Genomic DNA, 21,625 nt, shown 5'->3' on the forward strand with positions numbered 1-21,625 from the left:
ACGCTCAGAGAGAAAGGAAAAGGATGTGAAAACGAAAAAAAACAAAAAACAACAAGAACAAAAAAAAAACAGAAGTAAACAAAAAAATTTGAATCCGCGAAAGCCGAATATGCGTTAGCTGCTGCATTCCGTAGCGAAGAAGTTACTGATTCCTCGTTCTTATTTATATAGTATTATATATGCATACATGCATACATACATACATACATACATACATACATACATACATACATACATACACACATACATATATATACACGTCTATACTTGCCTTAATCTAAATATTTTTAGACTTTTTAGATGGGTGCTCGCGCGAATATAAACGGTCCATTTTACTTAGATGAGATATATCTTCTAATATATACATAAATATATGTGTATATGTGTGTATATATATATATATATATTTATTTATTTCACTGATTCAAATATTGATTTTTAAATTAATATTAATCACCGTGTCGGTTCGCGCATTCCGAGTGTCAAGATATATAAAATTGATCTATATTTCTTTAGATGCATCTTGTTCGAAGGATCATCATTTTTATCAAATTTTGTAACCCTTTGTTTCTCCCTCTCTCTCTTTTTTATTTTTTTAATATTATTACATCTTTGACATTCTCGGATTGCGTTCGTCGATTAGTCAATCAATACGAAGATATATCAAAATGATTATCCTTCATTTCTTATTGAAAAAAAATATAAAAAAAAAACACACAAAAAACAAAAAGGAAAGCCAAAAAAAAAAATAAAAAAGAAACAAACAAACAAAAAAAAATGTCGTTGATCGAAATAATCGATATACAAATATCGTAGGATCATGTTTCGTTAATTATCGAAAAGAAACTTTCCGTATTTTTTGGAAAGAAAGAAAGAAAGAAAGAAAGAAAGAAAGAAGGCTTATGAGTAATTGGAAAAGAAAAAGAGTGACCAATACTTTACAACGTAAATCGTGTAGGCCGATTACATACACACACGCATACACATATGCTCATACACATACACAGACATAGCCAGAGAGAGAACGCAAAATAAATCTATGAAAACTTTTTCTTGACTCCTTTCATCCTTTCAACCGATAACCACACAAAATTTTTCCTTTACGATTACGATAAAAAATGCGGAGAACCGCAGCATCCATTGCATTGTTATATTATATTATATTATTATATGGACTTAATTATGATTGCTCTTTCACACGATAAGATAACATTATGTAGTAAACGATATCATGTGTGAAAACTCGAGAATGATAATTCTTGATTTTAATTAGAATAGATTTGTGATTTCTTTATTTCTTTTTTTTTTCTTGTTTTTATAATTTTTTCATCAAGAATAGAAAGTTTAAAATTTAATACGAATCTTAACATTTCCTTTTGATACGATTGTGTTTTAATTTATTGTTTTTATGTGAAAAAAAGGAAGAAAGAAAAAGTAAAGAAGCCGATCCTTTGCGAATGCATCGAGTTAAATTTCTACTAACAATTATAATTATTTATAATTATTCAATTTCAATTTCATGTATTACGAAGAAGGTTAATCATGAATCTAATTTCGTGAATATTATGAATTACAAATAAATTGTAAAATAATTATAATCGAAATTTTTCTAAAGAAATAAATTATGAATAATTATGAGATAATATATTGTAATTGATCGGACGTAAAAAACAAATTTTTTTTTTATAAAATTCTGATGATTTAAAAGGCTAAGAAAAATAATTTGATTTTGGTCAAACGTGATTACGCATCTATGCGTATAAGAGAATGAACTAATTAGAACATTTAAAGATAATAATTAAGAACAACGGAGGTACATATTATATCAGTAGGCATTTTAATTATCGTAGTGGGGATACTGCGGTTAGTAAGTTGGATGTTGCACGTTATATAAAAAGACGTCAAACATCTCTGATCGCCAGTAAGGCTTTGGTTTAACTTGGAAATCGATTGTAGTAAGTGAAAGGCGCTATAGATTTTCAACATATAAAACGCTCAAGGTTAGTCTTTTAACATAAAATGTTATAAAAAAAAAAGTGTTATCATTTTCATTTGATTATGTTTACAATTGATATAAAATATTGATCCACATTTGTTTAATCGCATTAATTTGAAAGAAAAAAAGATCGAATTTTCTATTTAATTATCTTTATAATCAATATGAACTATTAATTTAATTTTTATCTTTTTAATTACAAGAACGAACTCTTATAATACAATTTCTATTTTGCATTGCATGAAAAAATTTTGTTCAGAGAGGAACAAGTAGTAGATTTAGATTTTTATTTTCTTACGTAGAAAAAAAGAAAAAGAAAGAAAGAGAAAAAACAAAAGACATGATCTCACAGTAAGCACATAGTTGTGAATTATTAGTATGGAAATGAAAAGTATAAAAAAATTTTGTAAAGGATCATGTAATATGCATTTATTCAAATCAGAAGCTTAACAAGATTTTCCTTTCCTTTTTTTTTTTTTTTTTTTTTAATTCGCATGAGAGAGATCTCTGATGATTTATTAAAAAGTAGCTAGCAAAAAAGTTGTCAATTTAAAAATATGTACAGATATAATTATTTTTAAAACACGTTCACATTCTCTCAGAATGTAATATTTCACTGTAACGAAATGATGAAATCGATGGATGAATCATTTAAGAGGTCATGATTCAATTCCATTCAGGGATGTAACAATTTCATTCACAATCCGATCACGTAACATCGATTTTTCTTACTTAGGCTTACTTTCATACGATGACGCGATTCGTCAAAAGAACGGATATATACTCTTTTATTTCTATTTGAACATATATACATATACGTATATAACTATACATATATATATATTTCTAGTATTTGAGTTCTGATGTAAGAAACAAATTTAAAGTGAAGAGACTTTTAAGAATGGAATGTATAGATTTGAGGAAAAAAAATCTCAGAATGACAATAATTTTTTTATCTTCGTTTTAACAATGAATAATAGAAATTTGTAAACGTTAGATTAAAAAACATTGATTTTTGAATAAAACGTACGGAACTTGAGAAAGTTCTATACGTTGTACGAACTCTAAAGAAAAATTGTGTGCGCGCATGTACGTAGAATTTGTTAAAAAATTGATTATAAAAATAGCACAATTTATGTAAAAAAATTAATCATAAAAACGTGTTCAACCGGGTATTAGATGTCTAACGAGGAACCATTGATCGTTGACATGGCTTACATGTACGAGAAAGAAAATGCCAGAGCACATCGTACTATCAATTACGAAATGATTCATTCGGAAAATCCAACACCAATATTACGACGAGGTCAAGCTTTCAACTTGGCATTGAGATTCAATCGTGAATACGTGGATGAAACTGATATTGTCAGACTATTGTTCAGTTTCGGTCCAAATCCAAATGTAATGAAGGGTACTAGAGGAGTCAACACGATAACCAATCGAGACACGTATTTAACCGATTTAGAAGCATGGGGTGTAAGAATGGTAGCGGTCAGTGGAATGGATTTATCAGTTGAAGTTAGAAGTCCAATTGATAGTCCAATTGGTGTATGGCAATTGAACGTGGAGACAACGACTCTTGGAAGAAAAGAACCACCGAACACGTATCACTATGAAAAAGACATATACTTGCTGTTCAATCCTTGGCTAAAAGGTATATCATTCATGAATATAATAAAAAAAATTTTCGAAAAAAAAACAAAACAAAACAAAAAGCTAAGAAATTCCTAAGAAAGGATGTTAAAAGAAAAAAAAAAAAAAAAAAAAGTAAATAAAATTCTCACAGAGGATCTGGTCTTCATGGAGGACGAACAACTTCTCGACGAATACGTTATGAACGACGTTGGAAAGATATGGGTTGGTCCATGGGGAAGTTCTCGTGGCAGAGAATGGGTCTTTGGCCAATTCGACGCATGCGTTTTACCAGCTTGTCAATTGTTATTGGAAAGATCGGGTATTAAAGCTGTGTCCAGAGGAGACCCTATCAAAATGTGCCGTGCGATATCAAGAATCGTAAATGTTTAACTTTAATTAAAAAAATATATATCTTGTATATATATAAATATATATACAATATGATAATTTTATTGTTTTCCAGATAAATTCGAACGACGATCAAGGTGTTATAACTGGTCGATGGGACGGCGATTACGAAGATGGTACGGCACCAGCAGCCTGGACTGGAAGTGTTCCGATATTAGAACAATTTTTAGAAACAAAGGACGAAGTAAAATACGGACAATGTTGGGTATTCGCTGGTGTGGTGACAACCGTTTGTCGAGCACTTGGAATACCATCAAGAGTCGTATCAAATCTCGTATCGGCTCACGACGCAAATGCCTCGTTATCGGTCGATCGTTATTACAATGCTGATAACGAGGAACTCGAATATGATCCTAATAATTTGGAGGGCGAAGATTCGATTTGGAATTATCACGTTTGGAACGACGTTTGGATGGCTAGGCCTGATTTACCTAAGGGTTATGGTGGTTGGCAAGCGATAGATGCTACACCGCAGGAACCATCGGATAGCTTTTATCAATGTGGACCAGCCTCCGTCGAAGCTATAAGACAAGGTGCCGTTGGTTACAACTTTGACGTTACTTTTATGTTGGCTTCGGTTAATGCCGATCTTATGAGATGGAAGGAAGATCCAGAAAGCGAATTAGGATACTCCAAGATCGACTGTAACAAATATCAGTTAGTTGAAATATTCTTTTTCTCTCTTTTTACAAATTATTATATCAGCCGATAGTTAAAAACATACATACATATATATATATATATATTTGTTTACAGTACATAATACAATTTTTAATATGTACCTTCATTCATACGATAATAATTTCTTTTTCGTTCCCTTTTTTAGTATCGGTCGAATGATCCTGACAAAAGCACCATGGATCTTTGATCCAAACGGTGACAAGGATAGAGAGGATATAACGTCTCTCTACAAAGCTAAAGAAGGTCAGAGAAATTTATTTACTTCTTTGTTTGTTTGCTTGTTCGTTCGTTTTTGTTCTAATCTTGTTTACTATTTTTCTCTCGATTTGTTGTTACAAAAAACAAAAGGCACGGAGGCAGAGAGACTGACCTTGTACAGAGCAATACGTAGTACAGACAGAGCAAAGAAATTTTATTCCTTGCCAGAACCAAACAAAGAAGACGTCCAATTTGATCTAGTTGATCTCGAACGTGTTAACATAGGAGAACCATTTGCAGTTACCGTGAATATAAAAAACAAATCAAATAAACCAAGAACGATACAAGCTATATTGTCCGCAGGCAGTGTTTACTATACCGGAGTCAAGGCTAACTTGGTAAAAAGAGCCTCCGGTGATTTCGTTCTTCAACCTAATGCCAGTAAGATTAGAATAATAATCGACATCGTTATAATGACGTATAGATTTTTTTTTTCTCATTTTCACATTCCTTCGAAATTATTTAACGACAAACTCGTATGGAATAATTATCATATTTTAACGAACCATCGCATAAATTATACAATATTGCATAACGATTTATGCAAATCGATTAGATGATTTTTCTTCTTCTTATTTTACTAGGAAACGTTTAAAAACACATTCGTATTTCTCGCGCATGATAATTTTTTTCTCTTTTTTTTTCCTCTCTCTTTTTCTTCACAGGCGAACAATTAAGATTGACAGTTACCGTGGACGATTATCTGGATAAATTGGTAGAGTATTGTATAATGAAACTCTACACGATCGCTACTGTCAAAGAAACGAAACAAACTTGGGCCGATGAGGATGATTTTCAAGTTCTCAAACCTAATATCACTGTCAAGGTTCGATTTTGATAATTTATTAAAAGATTTATCAACAAATCGAAGGAAAAGAAAATGTTTCCCATAAAGATCTTGTTTCTAACGTATCAATATCAAATATGTATTGCAGATCGAAGGTGAACCGATGCTTGGAAGACCGTCGACCATAACGCTTAGCTTTAAGAATCCTTTGAAAAGAACATTAACTAATTGCAAATTTAATTACGCTGGTCCTGGATTAGCCAGAAACAAGATTTTACCTTTCAGAGACGTCGGACCATTGGAAGAAGTTTATGTGGAACATCAATTGGTTCCACAAAAACCTGGAGAACAAAAGATCGTAGCCACGTTTGCTTCGAAAGAATTGATCGATATCACTGGAGCGGCTACGATCGAGGTCTTGGATGAGGATTGAAAATTTAATATATCAAAAAAAAAAAAAAAAAAAAAAAAAGAATCATCTTTTCTTCTTCCTTTTTTTTTTAGTTTTTGTAAATAAGAAAGATAAGTTGAAAAAAGAAGCCGTGATAATATCACAGTAGTACATACTTTTATAAATTTTTTTTAAACGAGATCGCAATTAAAATGAAATTTCATAATCCATAAAATTAGGAGAATGTAATCGTATATTTAAATTAATGCGTAAGTGCAACATGTATAATCTTCGTTAATATTATCTTGTTTCTTAGTTTTAACAATTTTTCAATACACACAGACACACACACACACATATATATATATATATAAACGATGTTAGTATTATAAAAAAAAATATGTTGAAATTTTTTAATCTTTATTACAAACAAAACGTGAAAGAAAATACGAGAGAAACGAATCTAATATGAAAATCTAACGAGAGCTTCTGTAAGAACAAAAACGAAATTAATTATTTATTAATTAAACAAACGTTTAAGAAATAAACCATGGTTCACAGGTAACAGAAAAGTTCAAACAAAAAAATACGAAGAAACATATAGTAAAATAGATAAGAAGAAGCAAGCCTTCTCTAGAAATAATTAAATCATTATAATCATTCGATTCGATATTTTCGTTACAAAATGTAAAATATGTTTCTTTATCGGAATACTTCATTATCTCTAAGCGTTGATCTTTTATACTCAAAACATTTGATGATACTTTCTTAATGGAATCTGATATTGTTTTCGTATCTCTCTCTTTCATGTCGTTAGAATTTTTAGTTGAAAGAAATAGGTAATTATCAGTCTGATCGGATTCATTGTCGGATGAGGAATGATCGGTTGTTCTTAATTCATAAAAAATATGTTCGACAGAAGACGACGTACTTTTAACACTAATCATCTCCTCGTCATCGTCATTGAAATTATTCTTGTCGTAAGAACGAGAACAATTCTTATTAAAATATTCGCAGGTCAATTGTTCGTCAACTTCCATAGATGCTTTTTCAAAAAATCCTGTAGCTTCTTCGAATGACGTAGATGAACTTTTTTTACATTCGTCCGATTGATTATTAACGATCGAGCAATCTTCACAAGTTTTAATAGCGTCGCACAAATTTTTCGAATAACAACAAGTCATTTGGAAAGCATCCGTGACATCGCTCATTTCGTTGAGATTTCTATTAAAACGTTCGAAACGACGTCCTTGTGAAATTCTTGACGATCGTTTGAAAGAATTAGAAGATAAGGACGATTCTATCGTCGAAGAAGATCGTCGATCATTGATCATAACATTTTTTACATTCGACGATTCCGGCAAATCATTCGATGAAACAGATATTATTTTCTTGATATTAGAATCAAACGGTGTAGTAATTACGTTAACTCGAGAAAATGCATTATTGGCTTCCTTTGTAGTTTCCTGTAATTTATTCAATTTTACATCAACGCTTTGCAATTGCTCTTTGATATCTTTTAATTGATCAATCAGTGATACCGACAGTATAGATCTTTCGATATTAAAATTATTACTTATTTTTGATTCAGACGATTTGTTTAATTCACTTTTATCCTCTTTAGAGTCATCTTCGTAATTAGGTTGTTCGCAATATAACTCTACGGTTTCCGCGACCCATCGATCATTAGGATCGTTAGAATCTTTCTTTTCTTCTTTACGGTTCTCTATTGATATGGCTAGATTGTCGTTAGGTTGTTCACAATATAACTCTACGGTTTCCATGACCCATCGATCATTATGATCTAGAACTTTTTCTTCGCTCGCGCATATTGATTTTGATTCAACGTTAACAACGGTCTTAGTTTCGTTGGGATTGTTCGAAGAATTTATAACTAAATCAGTAGCAATGCTTTTCTCTAGAAACGTTGACGAACATTCGTTCGTTTGCGTTTGATTCATTTGAGTTGGTAATAGTATCGATTGATCTTGCGAAAGAATTTCTGTAGCAACATCTTTCAATGATATTTTCAAATCAATTTCGTTGGGAGATGAAACTATTCTATCGACACATTTAATGCAATTAGAATTTATATTCTCGACGTTGGTATAAGCATCGGAAAATGATTTCGAATGTGATATAGTTTGCGAACTCTTACATTTCTTTTCATCGATCATGCGATCGATCGATTCATTATCGTTGAATCGAGCTTTTTCTATTAACGTCATTGATCTTATCTCTTGATCAATATCACTGCCCGATGTCGAAGCAATAGAAACTTTGTTCAAAGAATCTCTCGAAATATCTTTTTTAATATTTGAATATCGTAATTTACGTTGATGTTCAAAATTTTTTGTTGGAACGTAAGACATTGAGGAAGATACGATATCTGATATGTTCAGAGACGTTTCATGTTCCTTCTTTTCTTCAATTGGATCAGAATCTTTTAACTCGTCCAACTTAAATTCACTTTCCTCGTCATTATCATCGGTCGAATTTTCTAAAGAATCCTTGTCAATTTTACTTGATTTGCTTTTCTTGATAGACTTTTCGAAAATGAAATCGGTTTTTGACGATAACGAAGACAGACATGATAATTGACAACGTTTTGACGAGGTGACCATCGTTATTGAGTTAGACATTGAATTGGCTTCGGTATTACTGTTCATATTTCTAAAAGATATTAAACTTGGCTGATTCTCGATCATTGTATCACGATCAAAGTTGGTATTACTTTTTAATATCGACTTTTGTAAAGAATCATTTATCTTAGTAACTTTTTCATCGGATGAGTTTAATTTTTCTGCGAATGATTTTTCTTTTATATTCTTCTTCGTTGTCTCTTCGTTAGTTTCTTCATTTTTATATTCTGACGATGAATTTATAGGAAGTTTTTCAGGAACTTCTAATAAAACCATCGACGAGTTTTTGCTATCATTTCTTTCATTCGAGCAACAAATTTTCTTATCTTCCTCCTTTTTCTCGTAATCTTCCGTAAGAACATTCGTAGTCTCTGGTGATTTATTGTCACGTTTATCTTTAAACAGAACTTTCAATGCATTTAATTTAGGAATACCTGAACGTGATTTAGGTTCAGATTTGTCTTTCTTCGAATTTAGTTCGGTACTATTAACTCGACCCTTTGTCAACGACATATTCGATACTGGTATTTGTGATCGATTATATGGAGAGGAACGCGTTTCGGATAACGAATTATTATTATCTTTTAATTCCTTCTGTATTGTTCTTGTTTCTCTAAAAAAGGAGAAATGTCAATCAAAAATATAGATACGTTTTAAGAAATATTTATGTGACTATATGTATATAACAATGTTACTTACGCGAGCAATTCGCATAATCCAGTTACACGTTTCTCAGCAAAATTCTCATTCCTTCGATACTCCTTAAAGAAATTATTCCTGTTCGAGACTATTGGCTCTGATGGATTAACAATCGATCTGACAAAAAAAAAGTAAATTTTGTTATATTATTTTATATCATATTATATATTTTATTATTTCTTTTTTTTTTTTTTTGTAATTTTATATTAACGATAATAAAATTTCGTTCTGCACAAAAACCGAGAAACACTTTGATTGATTTGATGAACTAATACACTTTAATAAAACTAACGTTTTTAATAGAATTTTTCTTAATTAAAAAAAAAAAAAAAAAATTACTTTTTTGTTTCTTGATTGTCTTTTCCAAAACAATGCTGCCACGTACGACGATTAGTCGTTTCGTTATTTAAAAACATCGGATTAGAAGCAAAAGATTTAATGGCACCGCCTGGTTTCCAAACAGGTTGAATTTGCCGCTTGATACGAATATCATCAGATTTCCTCGGTCGATCACGAGATTTATCGGTAATGTAGATCGACGACGACATTCTTGTTTTCTTTTCGCACATTTCATTGTTTTTCTTGTCTTTAATCGCTTGAACATTTTCCAAACATGGCCCAGGATTATTCTTAACTTTTTCTTTGTTATTAACGAAAGAAATATTCGAAATCGTATGTGTAGATCTCTTCGTCCTTTTTAAGTTTTCTAATTCTTGCGAATAAATCGGTCTGTCTGAACGATTTTGATTTTCTTTCAAGGCTTTATCCTTCTTAAAGTTAACCATTTTGTTTTTTCTAACGTTCGAAGAACCTGCTTGAAATTGTTGAGAAGTAAAATTCATTTCACTTTCCATTTGATTTACCTTCTTCATCGTATTTGATCTAACATTTTTGCCACGATTCGTTTTTATTTCCAATCTGAAATTATTGCATCGTTTTTATTATATTTAATCATAGAAAATAAATATTTATATTCGAGAAGAAGATAACCTATATAAATATACAGAATGGATCAAAAGTTACCAACCAATATTAAAAATGAATAACTCTTCTTCGGGATTTTCCAAATTAATTTTTTTTTTAGATTGTAAAATTAAAAGTTTAGCTTGTAAGATTACTAGCCTAACTGCGTATCTAGAAAGTCTTGAAAAAAAAATAATTGACTTTTAAAATCGTCTAGAAACTTTTAATCCGATCTGTATGTATATTTAATATATATTTAAATAGACTAACCTATTGTTAGATTGTTTATTTTTTATATTATTCGAAATACTCGCTTTACGATTGAGAGGCTTCTTAATATTTTCTTTATTGTCTTCTGCAGTAGTAATATCATTGGTTAAATGCAACATATCGTTTATTAATCCCTTTATTTTGCTTTTTTGATCAATCATTTTCTCCTTACCATTTAATGCTTGCTTAATCTATAAAAATTATAATAATTATATACACAAATACATATATGTTTTTATGAATAGAATTTAGAAATCAAACATCTTACGTCATTTTTTGGAAAATCTTGTCTTCCCTGAATAGATTCTGAATGTTTGCAACATTGCTCTGTAAAAACAGAAACAGATAAAAGTAAAAAATAAAAACAAAAAAAACCAAAAAGTTGATCTTCTTTTTCTGACAGTTCGAATAAAAAATTAAACTTGATGCAAAGTAGTAAAATAATTAATAAAAAAAATAATACATAACGAGTTACCAAGGATTAAAATATAATGATTATAAAAACCTTCTATAGGTTTTCTTAAGGTTTTCTTAGAGGGAACGAGATTATCCACTTTCACAATTTTTTGAAGGTCGTTGACACTTTCTGTTAATAAATCATTCATTTTTGTTATAGCTTCTTCGCAGTAATTATTATTACGAAGATAATTTTTACATCTGTGTAACATAGAAAAAGAAAGGGTATTACTATGATTCCAAAATAAAAAATTAAAAAAAAAAAGAAAAAAAAAAGAAAAATAAATAAATAGAACAAACAACACAATAACGAATAAACAAACAATACCTCGTTAAAACTTCGCTCAAAGTGTCTTCGATTTCCGGGGTAGAAATAGAACGAATAATATTAGAATTCGGCAATTCTTCGCAGAGTTTTTTAGCTGCTCGTAAATTGCCCGACAGTTCTTCTTTAATTCCCGCCAAAGTGTCACAAACGTTTCCTTTCAAATCATTAGAATCGTTGAAAAATAACGAATGATTTCTCTTACAAATAATAGACAAACGATTTCTCGATCTATTGTTAGTTGCTTTGAAAATTCTTCGTCTAATGCGACTAACTCGTGCACATCTTCGCATTAATTTCATTAATTTCGATATATTCAAGAATTTTTCTGAATAATTTGACGAAAGATAAATATGATTGTATATGTTGGCCGTATTTGGAATAACTCGAATTGAATTGGTCAATTTCGACGACGTCTCCTTCGATGTAACTATATCAGAAATATTTTCTATGATCCAACGATTCGATTGATCTTGGGAATTTGTTTTCTTAATATTCTTTAATACATCCTTGCGTTCTTTCAAAGATTCGGATATACGACTTCGGCTATCTTCGGTTTTGTTCGATTTCCAAACGTCCTTATTCGGGTTTGTTCGGTTAGTTTCGTCAGAAGCATTCGTAGCAAATGGGCAATTTGAACTTGATGAATTTTTCGAAGTATTTTCTTTTGTTTTACCATCTAAATCATTGGCATAACGTTTATTTCTCGTTTTTTCGAAATCATTTATCCAATTTAATATTTCGTTCGAATCATCATCATCCTCTTCTTCTTCTTCTTCTTCTTCTTCTTCTTCTTCTTCTTCTTCCTCTTCCTCCTCCTCCTCATCCTCATCCTCCTCCTCCTCCTCCTCCTCTTTTTCTCTCGTTATATCTTTCAACGATACTTTCGTCTTACTCTTCGCATTATAATCAGTATTTTCTAATTCAGGCTGATAAAATGGTAATTCGAAATGATCGAGAAAATTGGTATCATTACTATTTGAATTTTTGTTAACATCCTTTGATACGTACGAATCGATATCGTCACTTTTCTCTCGAGTTGGCAAAAGAAAAGTATCGTCGAGTTTCGTACGATTCGTATTTAAGCAACGATGATATTGAAGAATATTCGACTTGGTAGATTCGTCCGACTCGTTGAATTTCTTCGAAGGTGTTCGAAAGAATTCTTCTCCCGAAAGCCAGTATTTCGAGGAATCAAGATCTTGATTTGTACGTTTAATCAAACTAAAAGAGTTATCACGTTTCATTGGGACACATTTTAGAAATCGTTCACGATTCGATCGATTTGTCGAACAATATTCACATTGACACAAACATTCTTTTTCTTTATCATTCTCAGATTTGAAAGAACTGAACGAAATATGTGGCTTGACGTAAGGATTTTTATCTTTCGATGGTGTCCGTATAAAACCATAACTGTTCAACAAGTTTTCTTCTTCCGTGATCGATTGTCTTTGTTCACTGTTACACATCTTGTACGTGAGACGAATAGTTAAAAAAAAAAAAAAGATATATCACGAGAGAACAATATATCGTTTCTTTATCTTACATATTAGATTGATAATGAAACGTAATTTACACACAGCTATTTTTTGTGACAAAACACTAACACACAACCTTTACGACGAAATTATTACTTGTAGGATTAGAACAAATTATTTCAATGCTTTACACGATTAAAATTTGGTCTAAGTGACTTCGTTACGAGTTACAATCAAGGGACGTGAACTTGGAGTTTGTCGATTCAACTGTTTCACGCACGATCGTTCATTGGTGGATTCTTAAAACATTTGACGATCTTCATTTTCGATAGAAAAAATATTATCATTCTACTTCATACTTCATACGCGTACGTATACGACAGAGCTTAGTTTTTAACCTCTTTAGTTTTCTTTCGAATATTCTATCGCCTATACACACATACACACACACACACACGCATGTGTATATATATATGTAGTTATAGTTTATTATTTATTGATGGGTAAAAAAAAAACATGGAAGAATGTGGAACATTTTTTATTATTTTTTCAAGACATTTTAATTTTCTTTTCATTTTTGCGTTGCTGTTGGTGCAGACTGACTCGATGATTTCGAATCACGCATAGAAGCACTACGCCTTCGTTTTATTTCTTCTTGACGTCTATTCTTTGCTTCCTTTTGCCTTTGAGCCAGCAGCTTGGCATAATCAGCAGCCTGCTCCTTACGAGCCAAACAACGCCTCTTTTTCAACGCACGCCTATGTCTTCTTCTCTGTAAACACATAGATGGAACAGATCGTTATTATTTAAACTATTGGATAATATTTTTTTTACTATACCTGTAACGTTAAAGGAGTAATAAGACGCTGTATTTTAGGTGCTTTTAGACGTTCCTTTTTGCCTTCTTTCTGAACGGGTCTTTTCACTACGAATTGACGTACGTCGTCTTCCTTAGAAAGATTAAAGAGCTTACGGATTTTGCTAGCTCTTTTTGGTCCCAAACGGCGTGGAACTTGCGTATCGGTAAGTCCAGGAATTTCCTGAATGAAAATATATATTGATAGTTTACAGATATAACGCACTATAATTATCTAATAATAGAAATAATTTATACGAATTTTTGTCTCGTTAGTACACTGAGAAAGAGTCAAAATAACGAAACAGTTTCCCAAATTAAAACGATATTCCATCTACCATGTCTACGATAGTACTTTAAGAATATTTATCGTTCTTGCGTACACCCTTACAACGTGGAAATATATAACACTTCCAAATTTATTTTACCTGCTCTCCCTTCTTCGCTATTACCAGGGCAAGTACCGACAAATTCGCATCGACGATGCAACCACGTACAGATTTACGTTTCCTTTCGCCGTCGCGTCTAGGTCTGTAGCACGAATGTCCCTTCGACAGTAATAAACGTACACGGCCTATTAAAAATATTGTTATAATGTTATTTTTGAGACAAAGGAACTTATACGTACGATATTAAATTAAATTTAAACAAATACTTACCATTGGTTAAAATACCCTGTTTCATAGGGAAACCTTGTTTGTCATTACCACCAGCAATACGTACTACATATCCCTTCCATTCATCGCCAAGAGAATCGGCTTCTACCTCTGCTCCCATTCGTTTTTCGTAAAACATTCGGAGCTTGTGCTCGTCCGAAATCTCGAATAATTTTTGGCATCCTGTGGCCGGGAATGATACGTTCAACTATATAAAAATAATCGCTAATGAATAACCGCTTTGAAAAAAATTCAAATACAATTTTCTTCTAAACAGAGAGGTTAGATCGTATTAGAGCATTAATTCGGCAATAACTTTAATCGAAAAAAACATATATCGAAAATTCATACTATTAAACGAATAATACATGATTATACGAGACATAGTAATACATAATCACTGCTTTTAACACTAATAAACAATCACGAATAACGACTGCAACATATGACATCCATGATTTCATTAACCTATACGAAATATGACAACAAACCTTGTTAGAATTATTATCGCGAAAGAAATATGCGCGAGCCTTTGTAGTATTTTTAACAGTTATCAAATCGTTCGAAAAAAGAAGGATTTCGAAAATATTATTGGATTCGTACCTTCATCGTGAAAGGATGTAAATACTAGTACGAGCCATGAACAAGAAAGAACATTAGGTAGGAATGCATCCGTCAGAGTGCGCTAACCGGATATCCTTTCAAATATCGAATCGCTACAATTTCGACAGAAGCTTCTAGTAAACATACTCCCTCGATAAATTATTAATAACTAAGTCAACTATTTTATATTTCATTGTGAAAGTAAACACGTTGATTTAAATATAAAAATAATATTACAATCTGAATTTATTTGATAAACATTCGAAAGGAACGAAATATTATCCTTACACGTATGACGTTGTAAAAAATTATTAAAATATTCGTTTATAAATATTGTTATATCTAATCGAAGATCATACAGTATTAATAATCATTCATTTCATCTCATTTATCTGTCGTATCGAAATCGATTATTGTTTATTGAAATGATAGTAGATTATTGAGAATCTATATTAAAGAGAATATAATCGTTAAGTAAACAGAGATGTAGAAGGAACGATATTTGGTGGGTAAGATCATGCGAAGAGGATTAATGTGCATATAGATACTCGATACTTGTAAGAAAAAGTCATCGTTATATATTTGGATAGACCGACAAGCGTATTTGGCAAACGTTATATGTATATCGTATTTACATAGATCGTAATATTCGAGTGACCTTGTTTTTTCTAAAATATTTGTTATTGCCGGTAAAAAACTGTCACGGTGGGTACACCGTGGATGAAAAAATAGGGATAGAGAGTGGCAGCACATAGAAATGCCGATTTGCGGGCGTGTGACATTTCGATATTAGAAAAAGTTATTTTGGAGTATATTACGTTATGCCCATTAAATGCATCGACTCGGTACACGAGTATTTCGGATAAATGGAAAATACGGAATGTAATTCAATCTAATCCGTGGAAAATATAGATCGTTGTGAGATGCGTGCATCTGCTCGTATATAGGTTATAGAGACATCGTAACGACATCGAAACCTTCGCACGACGAAAATGATGTAACGTCATTTCTAAAGATTTATTTCGTTATCTTAAAATATTCAAAAGAATTAGTGAATACGTTCATCTATTATCAAATAAAATGCGTATGTTATCACGATTGTAATAAACGATAGAGAATTGTTATTATCACATGTCCATTGGTTGTTTTCGAAGGCACTGCTTTTGAAAAGAAAAATATAAAGAAAAAAAAAGAAAAAAGAGAAAAAAAAAATCTTTCCAACGATTCGAATAACTCTCAGACATTATAATAAGAGTCTGTAAACATTTTCGTAATGCCCTACGAACAATTTCATGTGTCTCTGAATGTTTATGATATTTAGTGGGAAAAAATGGATGCTGCAGTGATAGAAGTTCTCCAGCAGGCAGGTAGTCAAGATCCTAATGTTTTAAAACCAGCGGAACAAACGTTAAAGGAATGGGAAACTCAAAGAGGATTTTACACTGCTCTATACGTAAGTCGTTCGACGAAGGAATAATCGTATAAATATATCACGGTTTTTTTCTTTGCTCTTTTCTTTTTTTATTTTTATTTTTTCATTTAATCATGAACGTAATAAATTTGCGAGCAAGTTACATGAAAATAATTTTCATAGGGATTACGCTGATTCACAAAGTTAATCTTCTGTTTATTATTGCAGAATGTATTTTCAAATCATTCCTTGGCTGTTAATATTAGATGGATGGCCGTTTTGTACTTTAAAAATGGCGTCGATAAATATTGGAGAAAAAATGCACCGAAGTAAGGAATATTGTTTATTTCTAAAGTTATAATCTTGACGTATGTCTAATTTTATACGTTTATATATTACGGTAGTAAGCACGTCTTATACAAATTCGTTTCTTTATTGAGCATTCCAATTATTTTCTTTTTTATATTAGTGGAATAGAAGAAGATGAGAAAGAATTTCTACGTCAACGGTTAATAAGTAATTTTGAAGAACCTGTAAATCAATTAGCACTTCAATTAGCAGTTCTCATTGCTAAGATAGCAAGGTAAAATATTTCATATAATAAAGATATCTGATAATATTATAATAGATGTTATAGAGATCATAGTTATTAACTTAATTCTATCTTATTTTATAGATATGACTGTCCCAGAGAATGGGACGTATTAATACCTACACTTTTGGAAGTTATAAGAGGTCAAAATTCTATAGCACAGCATCGAGCGCTTCTTACAATGCATCATGTTGTTAAAGCTTTAGCTTCGAAACGTTTATCAGGAGATGTAAGACTCTTTGAAAACTTAACCCATAATGTGATCACGTTTATTCTTAATACATGGAATACGTACACCGAATCATTTCTTATAATGGCATCGAACGGAGTAGATGCAAATCAGATACAAGAACCTTTAGAAAAAGCATTACTGTTATTAAAAATACTTCGTAAACTTATTGTCTATGGATTTCATAAGCCATCTCTATCTGAAAATGTCATGCGATTTTTGGAAGTAATATTCGAGCGAGCTCATACATGTCTCGAATGGCGTTAGTATTATTAATTTTATTAGTACAATATAATTTACATGGTATATCTTTATCATTGTACTTTGTAACTCTACAAAATGTTTTATTGTTTTAGGTAAAACGTTAGTTTCAAAGGGTATACAAATGGAGGTTTGTGATAAATTCATAATTCATTTGACCAAAGTGTTACTAGAAGTATTAGAAATGCATCCACTTTGTTATGTCGAATTGATACCAACGTCTTTAGAATTCTCAGTTTTTTATTGCTTCACGGAAGCTGGTCAAGCATTAGCTTTTGAAAGATTTATCATACAATGTTTAAATTTAATGAAGAGTATTTTATTATCGGTTTGGTATAGACCGGCTAAAGGAATTGGAGGTACATGTATACTATTGCTCGTTCTTTCTCTAGATATAATTAGTTTATCTATTACTATTATTATTGTTATGCATTAATTTTTCTGTTATAAAACAGAGTCTAAAGATCCATTGACAGTGAGAGCCTATCAATTAAGGCAGGAATTTTTTACGCATCAAACCTTAACCGAAATTTGTTCGAGACTTGTCACTCATTACTTCCTTCTAACACCTGCAGACTTGGAATTATGGGATACTGATCCTGAGAACTTGGGTAAAAATGAATATATGTATATGTATACTTAATATTTGAAAGGCCTCATTTCGAAAAATGATATTAAATAAGTAAAATTAATTTTTAAAGCTGTAGATGATGGGGGTGAACCATGGAAGTATAATTTAAGAGTAAGTAAAATATAATATACTCCGATGCAAGCTCTGTCTTTTTATGTTTATAATTATAATATAATTGCAGGCCTGTACTCAACTTGTATTCTTAGCTATTTTCCATCAATTTAAAGATGTTCTTGCTTCAGTCCTGGTTGACTTGATACAGAAACATCATCAACCTGTTGAACCAAGTGATTTACACGCAATTTTACTGAAAGATGCTGTGTATAACGCAGTTGGTTTGGCAGCTTTTGATTTATATGACGAAGTAAATATAACGCAAAGTATATCAATACGTTTATCGTATATAAATAAAAAATAAATGTGTGTTTGTTATCTTAATGTTAGGTAAATTTTGATCAATGGTTTTCAACGACATTAAAGGAAGAATTAAAAGTTAAAAGTAATAATTATAGAATCATTAGAAGACGAGTATGTTGGCTTATTGGTCGATGGGCAGGTAAGTAATGGAAATGAAAGATTGCATATATAATCGATAAGATAGGAAGTGATGATACATGTAATTAAAATGTACAATTAATTATATGCATTGTCAAAAAAAAAAAAAAAAAAAAAAAAAAAAAAAAAAAAATACAATATATTCATGAGATATCATTGTTGAACAGGTGTAAAATTAAGTACTAAGTTGAGACCAGAATTTTACCAACTTATGATAGAAGCTTTGAGTCCGGAAGAAGATTTGGGCGTTCGTTTGGCAGCGATCGATGCCTTAAAACTTGCAATAGACGACTTCCAATTTCATACAGCAGAATTTACACCTTATTTGGAGTCTACGTTCTCGTTGTTATTCACTCTACTAAAAGAAGTTACCGAATCTGATACCAAAGTATGATGGTGCTTAATATTCGTATTATGAAATATTTTTTCTCTTTTAAAAGTAAGTATTTTTGGTTTCACGACAGATGCACGTTCTATTTGTATTATCATGTATGATCGAGCGTGTGGGATACGATATAAAACCATACGTCGGTGCTCTGACTTCATACTTATCAACGCTATGGCAACAATCTGAAAATCATCATATGTTAAGGTGTGCTATAGTAACAACCCTGGTTCATTTGGAAAAGGTAGTTAAAACTACAAGTTTTCTACTCTATTATAAAGAAAGAAGAGAAAAAAAGACCCTATACATTTGCTGACATTAAACGTATTGTAATTAAACAAACGTTATTTTTATAGTCGATAGGTTCGGACAGTAGTATCTTGCAACCATTGGTAGTACGTGTCGTAGATCTAAGCTGCGATGTCACTCAAGAAGGACACGTTTATTTGTTAGAAGATGGTTTAGAATTGTGGTTAGCACTTTTGGAAAATGCGTCGGAACCAACACCAGAAATAATGGATCTTTTCCGAAACATGCCTCCTTTATTAGGTTGAAAGAATAATTATGTTTATAATTATATCTATTGGATCATATATACTTATGTAATTTATTTTATAGAATCATCAACAGACAATTTGAGATTATGTTTGTACATACTTCAAGCATACGTATTATTGAGTCCTCAAGAATTTCTATGTCAAAGAGGAACGGTAATAATCGAAACGTTGAGATCACTTTTAGGAGATTTACGTTGCGAAGGTATCGTCGTGGCAATGAGATTATTTGAAACATGTCTTCGAGTTTCTCCCGAGCAAGGTGCAGAGTTAATCAGACCTCTTTTAATGAAAATATTCGAGTAAGTTTAAGTAAAAATAAATTAATTCATCGGAAAGTTTTAATATCAAATGAGATCTAATATCGCGAATGAAATTTTCCTTTTTTATAGAAGCGTTTACAAAGGCGAAGAATTTCCAATGGTTATGACCATGTGTTTGTCTATCGTCGCAAGAGTTTTACTTTGTTGTAAAAATATTTTTGTACAGGTGATACATACAGTTTTATACCATTACTTTTATATTTCTAGATATGTAGTTTTCCATATGTGCACGTGTGTATATGTGTGTGCGTGCGTGCGTGCGTGCGTGCGTGCGTGGGTGTGTATGAATCACGTAGAAGAAATAATTACAGGTAATCAGTGAATTATCGAGAAACATAGGGGGTGGTGAGACGAACGAGGAAGCTGTGCTAGGACAAATAGTACACATTTGGGTGAGCCGAATGCCTCTCGTTACTCAACCAGAACGACGCAAATTATTAGCTCTCGCACTTTGTTCACTTCTCGAAGCTAACAGTCCACCAAGCGTTCTTCAACATTTTCCATCTATTATATCTAATATAGTCGAAACTCTTAACGATATAACGAAATACGACGATGCGGGATGTCCTACAGAGTAAGAATCATTTTTCATTCATAGGATAGTAATATCCTATCGATGTAATGATTTGTTTTTCTATTAACGATCATCGTCTTGTCAGTTCTCTGATGATAAGCGATCCGCCTAGTCCGTCTCAATACGATGACGTAGATTATGACACTCTACATGGACAAAGGAGAAAGAAACTTGCTTTGAGCGATCCAGTTCACAATTTGTCTTTAAACAATACACTCCATAACCAAGTAAGAATTATGATTGATTTAGATCGATAAAAATAAAACGGTATAATATATTTCGAGTATAATTATATTAAAATAATATATATATATATATGTGTGTATGTATATATATTTTAGTTTATTAAATTACGAAGAACGGTAGGGAACGATCAATTCGATCATCTGTTAAATACCCTTAATCCTGACGTCAACGAGGAACTTAATTTATGCCTTGGAATGCAGGATATAGCACTATGAACGAAAAACAAAACAAGAAAAAAGAAAATAGGAAATAGAAACAAAAATGTGGTCGACGAAAATAAAAGATTATTCTCTCAAATGCTACATACACATACAACATGTAAAAAAAGCTTTACGATGCTCTACTGTAAAACGGCACTATTTTACTGTATGATACTACCTGTTTCACTGTATTAATAATGTTGATAATAAAAGGACCTATGTCGCCACTGGAAAAATATTAACACTGTTAGAAAACATCGGATATTACAACGTTTACGTGTTTTTGTTATAAACGTATTTATATCTGACATATCAATATTCCATAAAACGCAAACTGACAAGTATAATAACAACGAGTAGTTATTTTCAATGAAAATATTGCTCGAAGTAACGTTACAACGTTATTCGATTAATTTCAATGAGAAGAAATACACGCACGTACACGCGCGGTGCACACATGCGATATAGTATAGTATCACGTCCCACGCGATTAATGGAATTTGAAATTTGCCGCGTATAGTTTGATTATGGGTCACGTGATTCGCTCTTACAGCGCT

General features: G+C 31.5%; 4 protein-coding genes across 6 annotated transcripts; 2 read left to right on the plus strand and 2 right to left on the minus strand.

Annotated features, from left to right (window-relative positions):
• Positions 1 to 1,712: 1,712 nt before the first annotated feature.
• Positions 1,713 to 7,077, plus strand: LOC122634754 (hemocyte protein-glutamine gamma-glutamyltransferase-like). The gene is made up of 8 exons (XM_043824024.1): positions 1,713 to 2,000; positions 3,176 to 3,650; positions 3,783 to 4,009; positions 4,095 to 4,696; positions 4,866 to 4,963; positions 5,069 to 5,359; positions 5,644 to 5,804; positions 5,914 to 7,077. Exons 2-8 carry the CDS (start codon positions 3,176 to 3,178, stop codon positions 6,196 to 6,198), a joined length of 2,139 nt encoding a protein of 712 aa, XP_043679959.1. The 5' UTR covers positions 1,713 to 2,000; the 3' UTR covers positions 6,199 to 7,077.
• LOC122634750 (uncharacterized protein PFB0145c-like) lies at positions 6,389 to 12,267 on the minus strand. The gene is made up of 7 exons (XM_043824009.1): positions 11,515 to 12,267; positions 11,206 to 11,387; positions 10,999 to 11,057; positions 10,731 to 10,921; positions 9,837 to 10,415; positions 9,498 to 9,614; positions 6,389 to 9,411 (listed from the first exon to the last, which is right to left on the minus strand). The coding sequence occupies exons 1-7, from the start codon at positions 11,811 to 11,813 to the stop codon at positions 6,693 to 6,695; spliced, it is 4,146 nt and encodes a 1,381-aa protein (XP_043679944.1). The 5' UTR covers positions 11,814 to 12,267; the 3' UTR covers positions 6,389 to 6,692.
• Positions 12,268 to 13,514: 1,247 nt separating this feature from the next.
• LOC122634765 (40S ribosomal protein S6-like) lies at positions 13,515 to 15,220 on the minus strand. The gene is made up of 5 exons (XM_043824055.1): positions 15,108 to 15,220; positions 14,508 to 14,712; positions 14,277 to 14,422; positions 13,832 to 14,032; positions 13,515 to 13,764 (listed from the first exon to the last, which is right to left on the minus strand). The coding sequence occupies exons 1-5, from the start codon at positions 15,111 to 15,113 to the stop codon at positions 13,564 to 13,566; spliced, it is 759 nt and encodes a 252-aa protein (XP_043679990.1). The 5' UTR covers positions 15,114 to 15,220; the 3' UTR covers positions 13,515 to 13,563.
• Positions 15,221 to 15,645: 425 nt separating this feature from the next.
• Positions 15,646 to 21,306, plus strand: LOC122634753 (importin-11). 3 transcript variants are annotated; one of them, XM_043824022.1, is made up of 18 exons: positions 15,646 to 15,664; positions 16,429 to 16,560; positions 16,747 to 16,847; positions 16,988 to 17,101; positions 17,195 to 17,601; positions 17,696 to 17,959; positions 18,056 to 18,211; positions 18,302 to 18,342; positions 18,413 to 18,595; positions 18,676 to 18,787; positions 18,954 to 19,174; positions 19,251 to 19,415; positions 19,528 to 19,720; positions 19,790 to 20,027; positions 20,118 to 20,214; positions 20,360 to 20,622; positions 20,708 to 20,849; positions 20,964 to 21,306. In XM_043824022.1, the coding sequence occupies exons 2-18, from the start codon at positions 16,438 to 16,440 to the stop codon at positions 21,081 to 21,083; spliced, it is 2,940 nt and encodes a 979-aa protein (XP_043679957.1). In that variant the 5' UTR covers positions 15,646 to 15,664; positions 16,429 to 16,437; the 3' UTR covers positions 21,084 to 21,306. The 3 variants fall into 3 exon arrangements, with proteins under 3 accessions (XP_043679957.1, XP_043679958.1, XP_043679956.1); XM_043824023.1 differs by lacking the exon at positions 15,646 to 15,664 and adding an exon at positions 15,699 to 15,812; XM_043824021.1 differs by lacking the exon at positions 15,646 to 15,664 and adding an exon at positions 15,819 to 16,104.
• The last annotated feature ends 319 nt before the right edge of the window (positions 21,307 to 21,625 follow it).

This window comes from Vespula pensylvanica, chromosome 15, assembly GCF_014466175.1.
Source record: "Vespula pensylvanica isolate Volc-1 chromosome 15, ASM1446617v1, whole genome shotgun sequence".
NCBI classification, from domain to species: domain Eukaryota; kingdom Metazoa; phylum Arthropoda; class Insecta; order Hymenoptera; family Vespidae; genus Vespula; species Vespula pensylvanica.

Coding starts and splice junctions, on each gene's coding strand:
- LOC122634754 (XM_043824024.1), top strand. CDS start 3,176: ATGTCTAACGAGGAACCATTGATCGTTGACATGGCTTACATGTACGAG. Junction 4,697..4,865: donor ATCGACTGTAACAAATATCA/GTTAGTTGAAAT, acceptor TCCCTTTTTTAG/TATCGGTCGAATGATCCTGA. Junction 5,805..5,913: donor AACCTAATATCACTGTCAAG/GTTCGATTTTGA, acceptor TATGTATTGCAG/ATCGAAGGTGAACCGATGCT.
- LOC122634750 (XM_043824009.1), bottom strand. CDS start 11,813: ATGAAATTAATGCGAAGATGTGCACGAGTTAGTCGCATTAGACGAAGA. Junction 9,615..9,836: donor GACAATCAAGAAACAAAAAA/GTAATTTTTTTT, acceptor TTTTTTTGTCAG/ATCGATTGTTAATCCATCAG. Junction 9,412..9,497: donor GGATTATGCGAATTGCTCGC/GTAAGTAACATT, acceptor CTCCTTTTTTAG/AGAAACAAGAACAATACAGA.
- LOC122634765 (XM_043824055.1), bottom strand. Junction 14,423..14,507: donor ACAGGGTATTTTAACCAATG/GTAAGTATTTGT, acceptor TATTTTTAATAG/GCCGTGTACGTTTATTACTG. Junction 14,033..14,276: donor TAGCGAAGAAGGGAGAGCAG/GTAAAATAAATT, acceptor ATTTTCATTCAG/GAAATTCCTGGACTTACCGA.
- LOC122634753 (XM_043824022.1), top strand. CDS start 16,438: ATGGATGCTGCAGTGATAGAAGTTCTCCAGCAGGCAGGTAGTCAAGAT. Junction 17,960..18,055: donor ACCGGCTAAAGGAATTGGAG/GTACATGTATAC, acceptor GTTATAAAACAG/AGTCTAAAGATCCATTGACA. Junction 19,175..19,250: donor TTACCGAATCTGATACCAAA/GTATGATGGTGC, acceptor GTTTCACGACAG/ATGCACGTTCTATTTGTATT.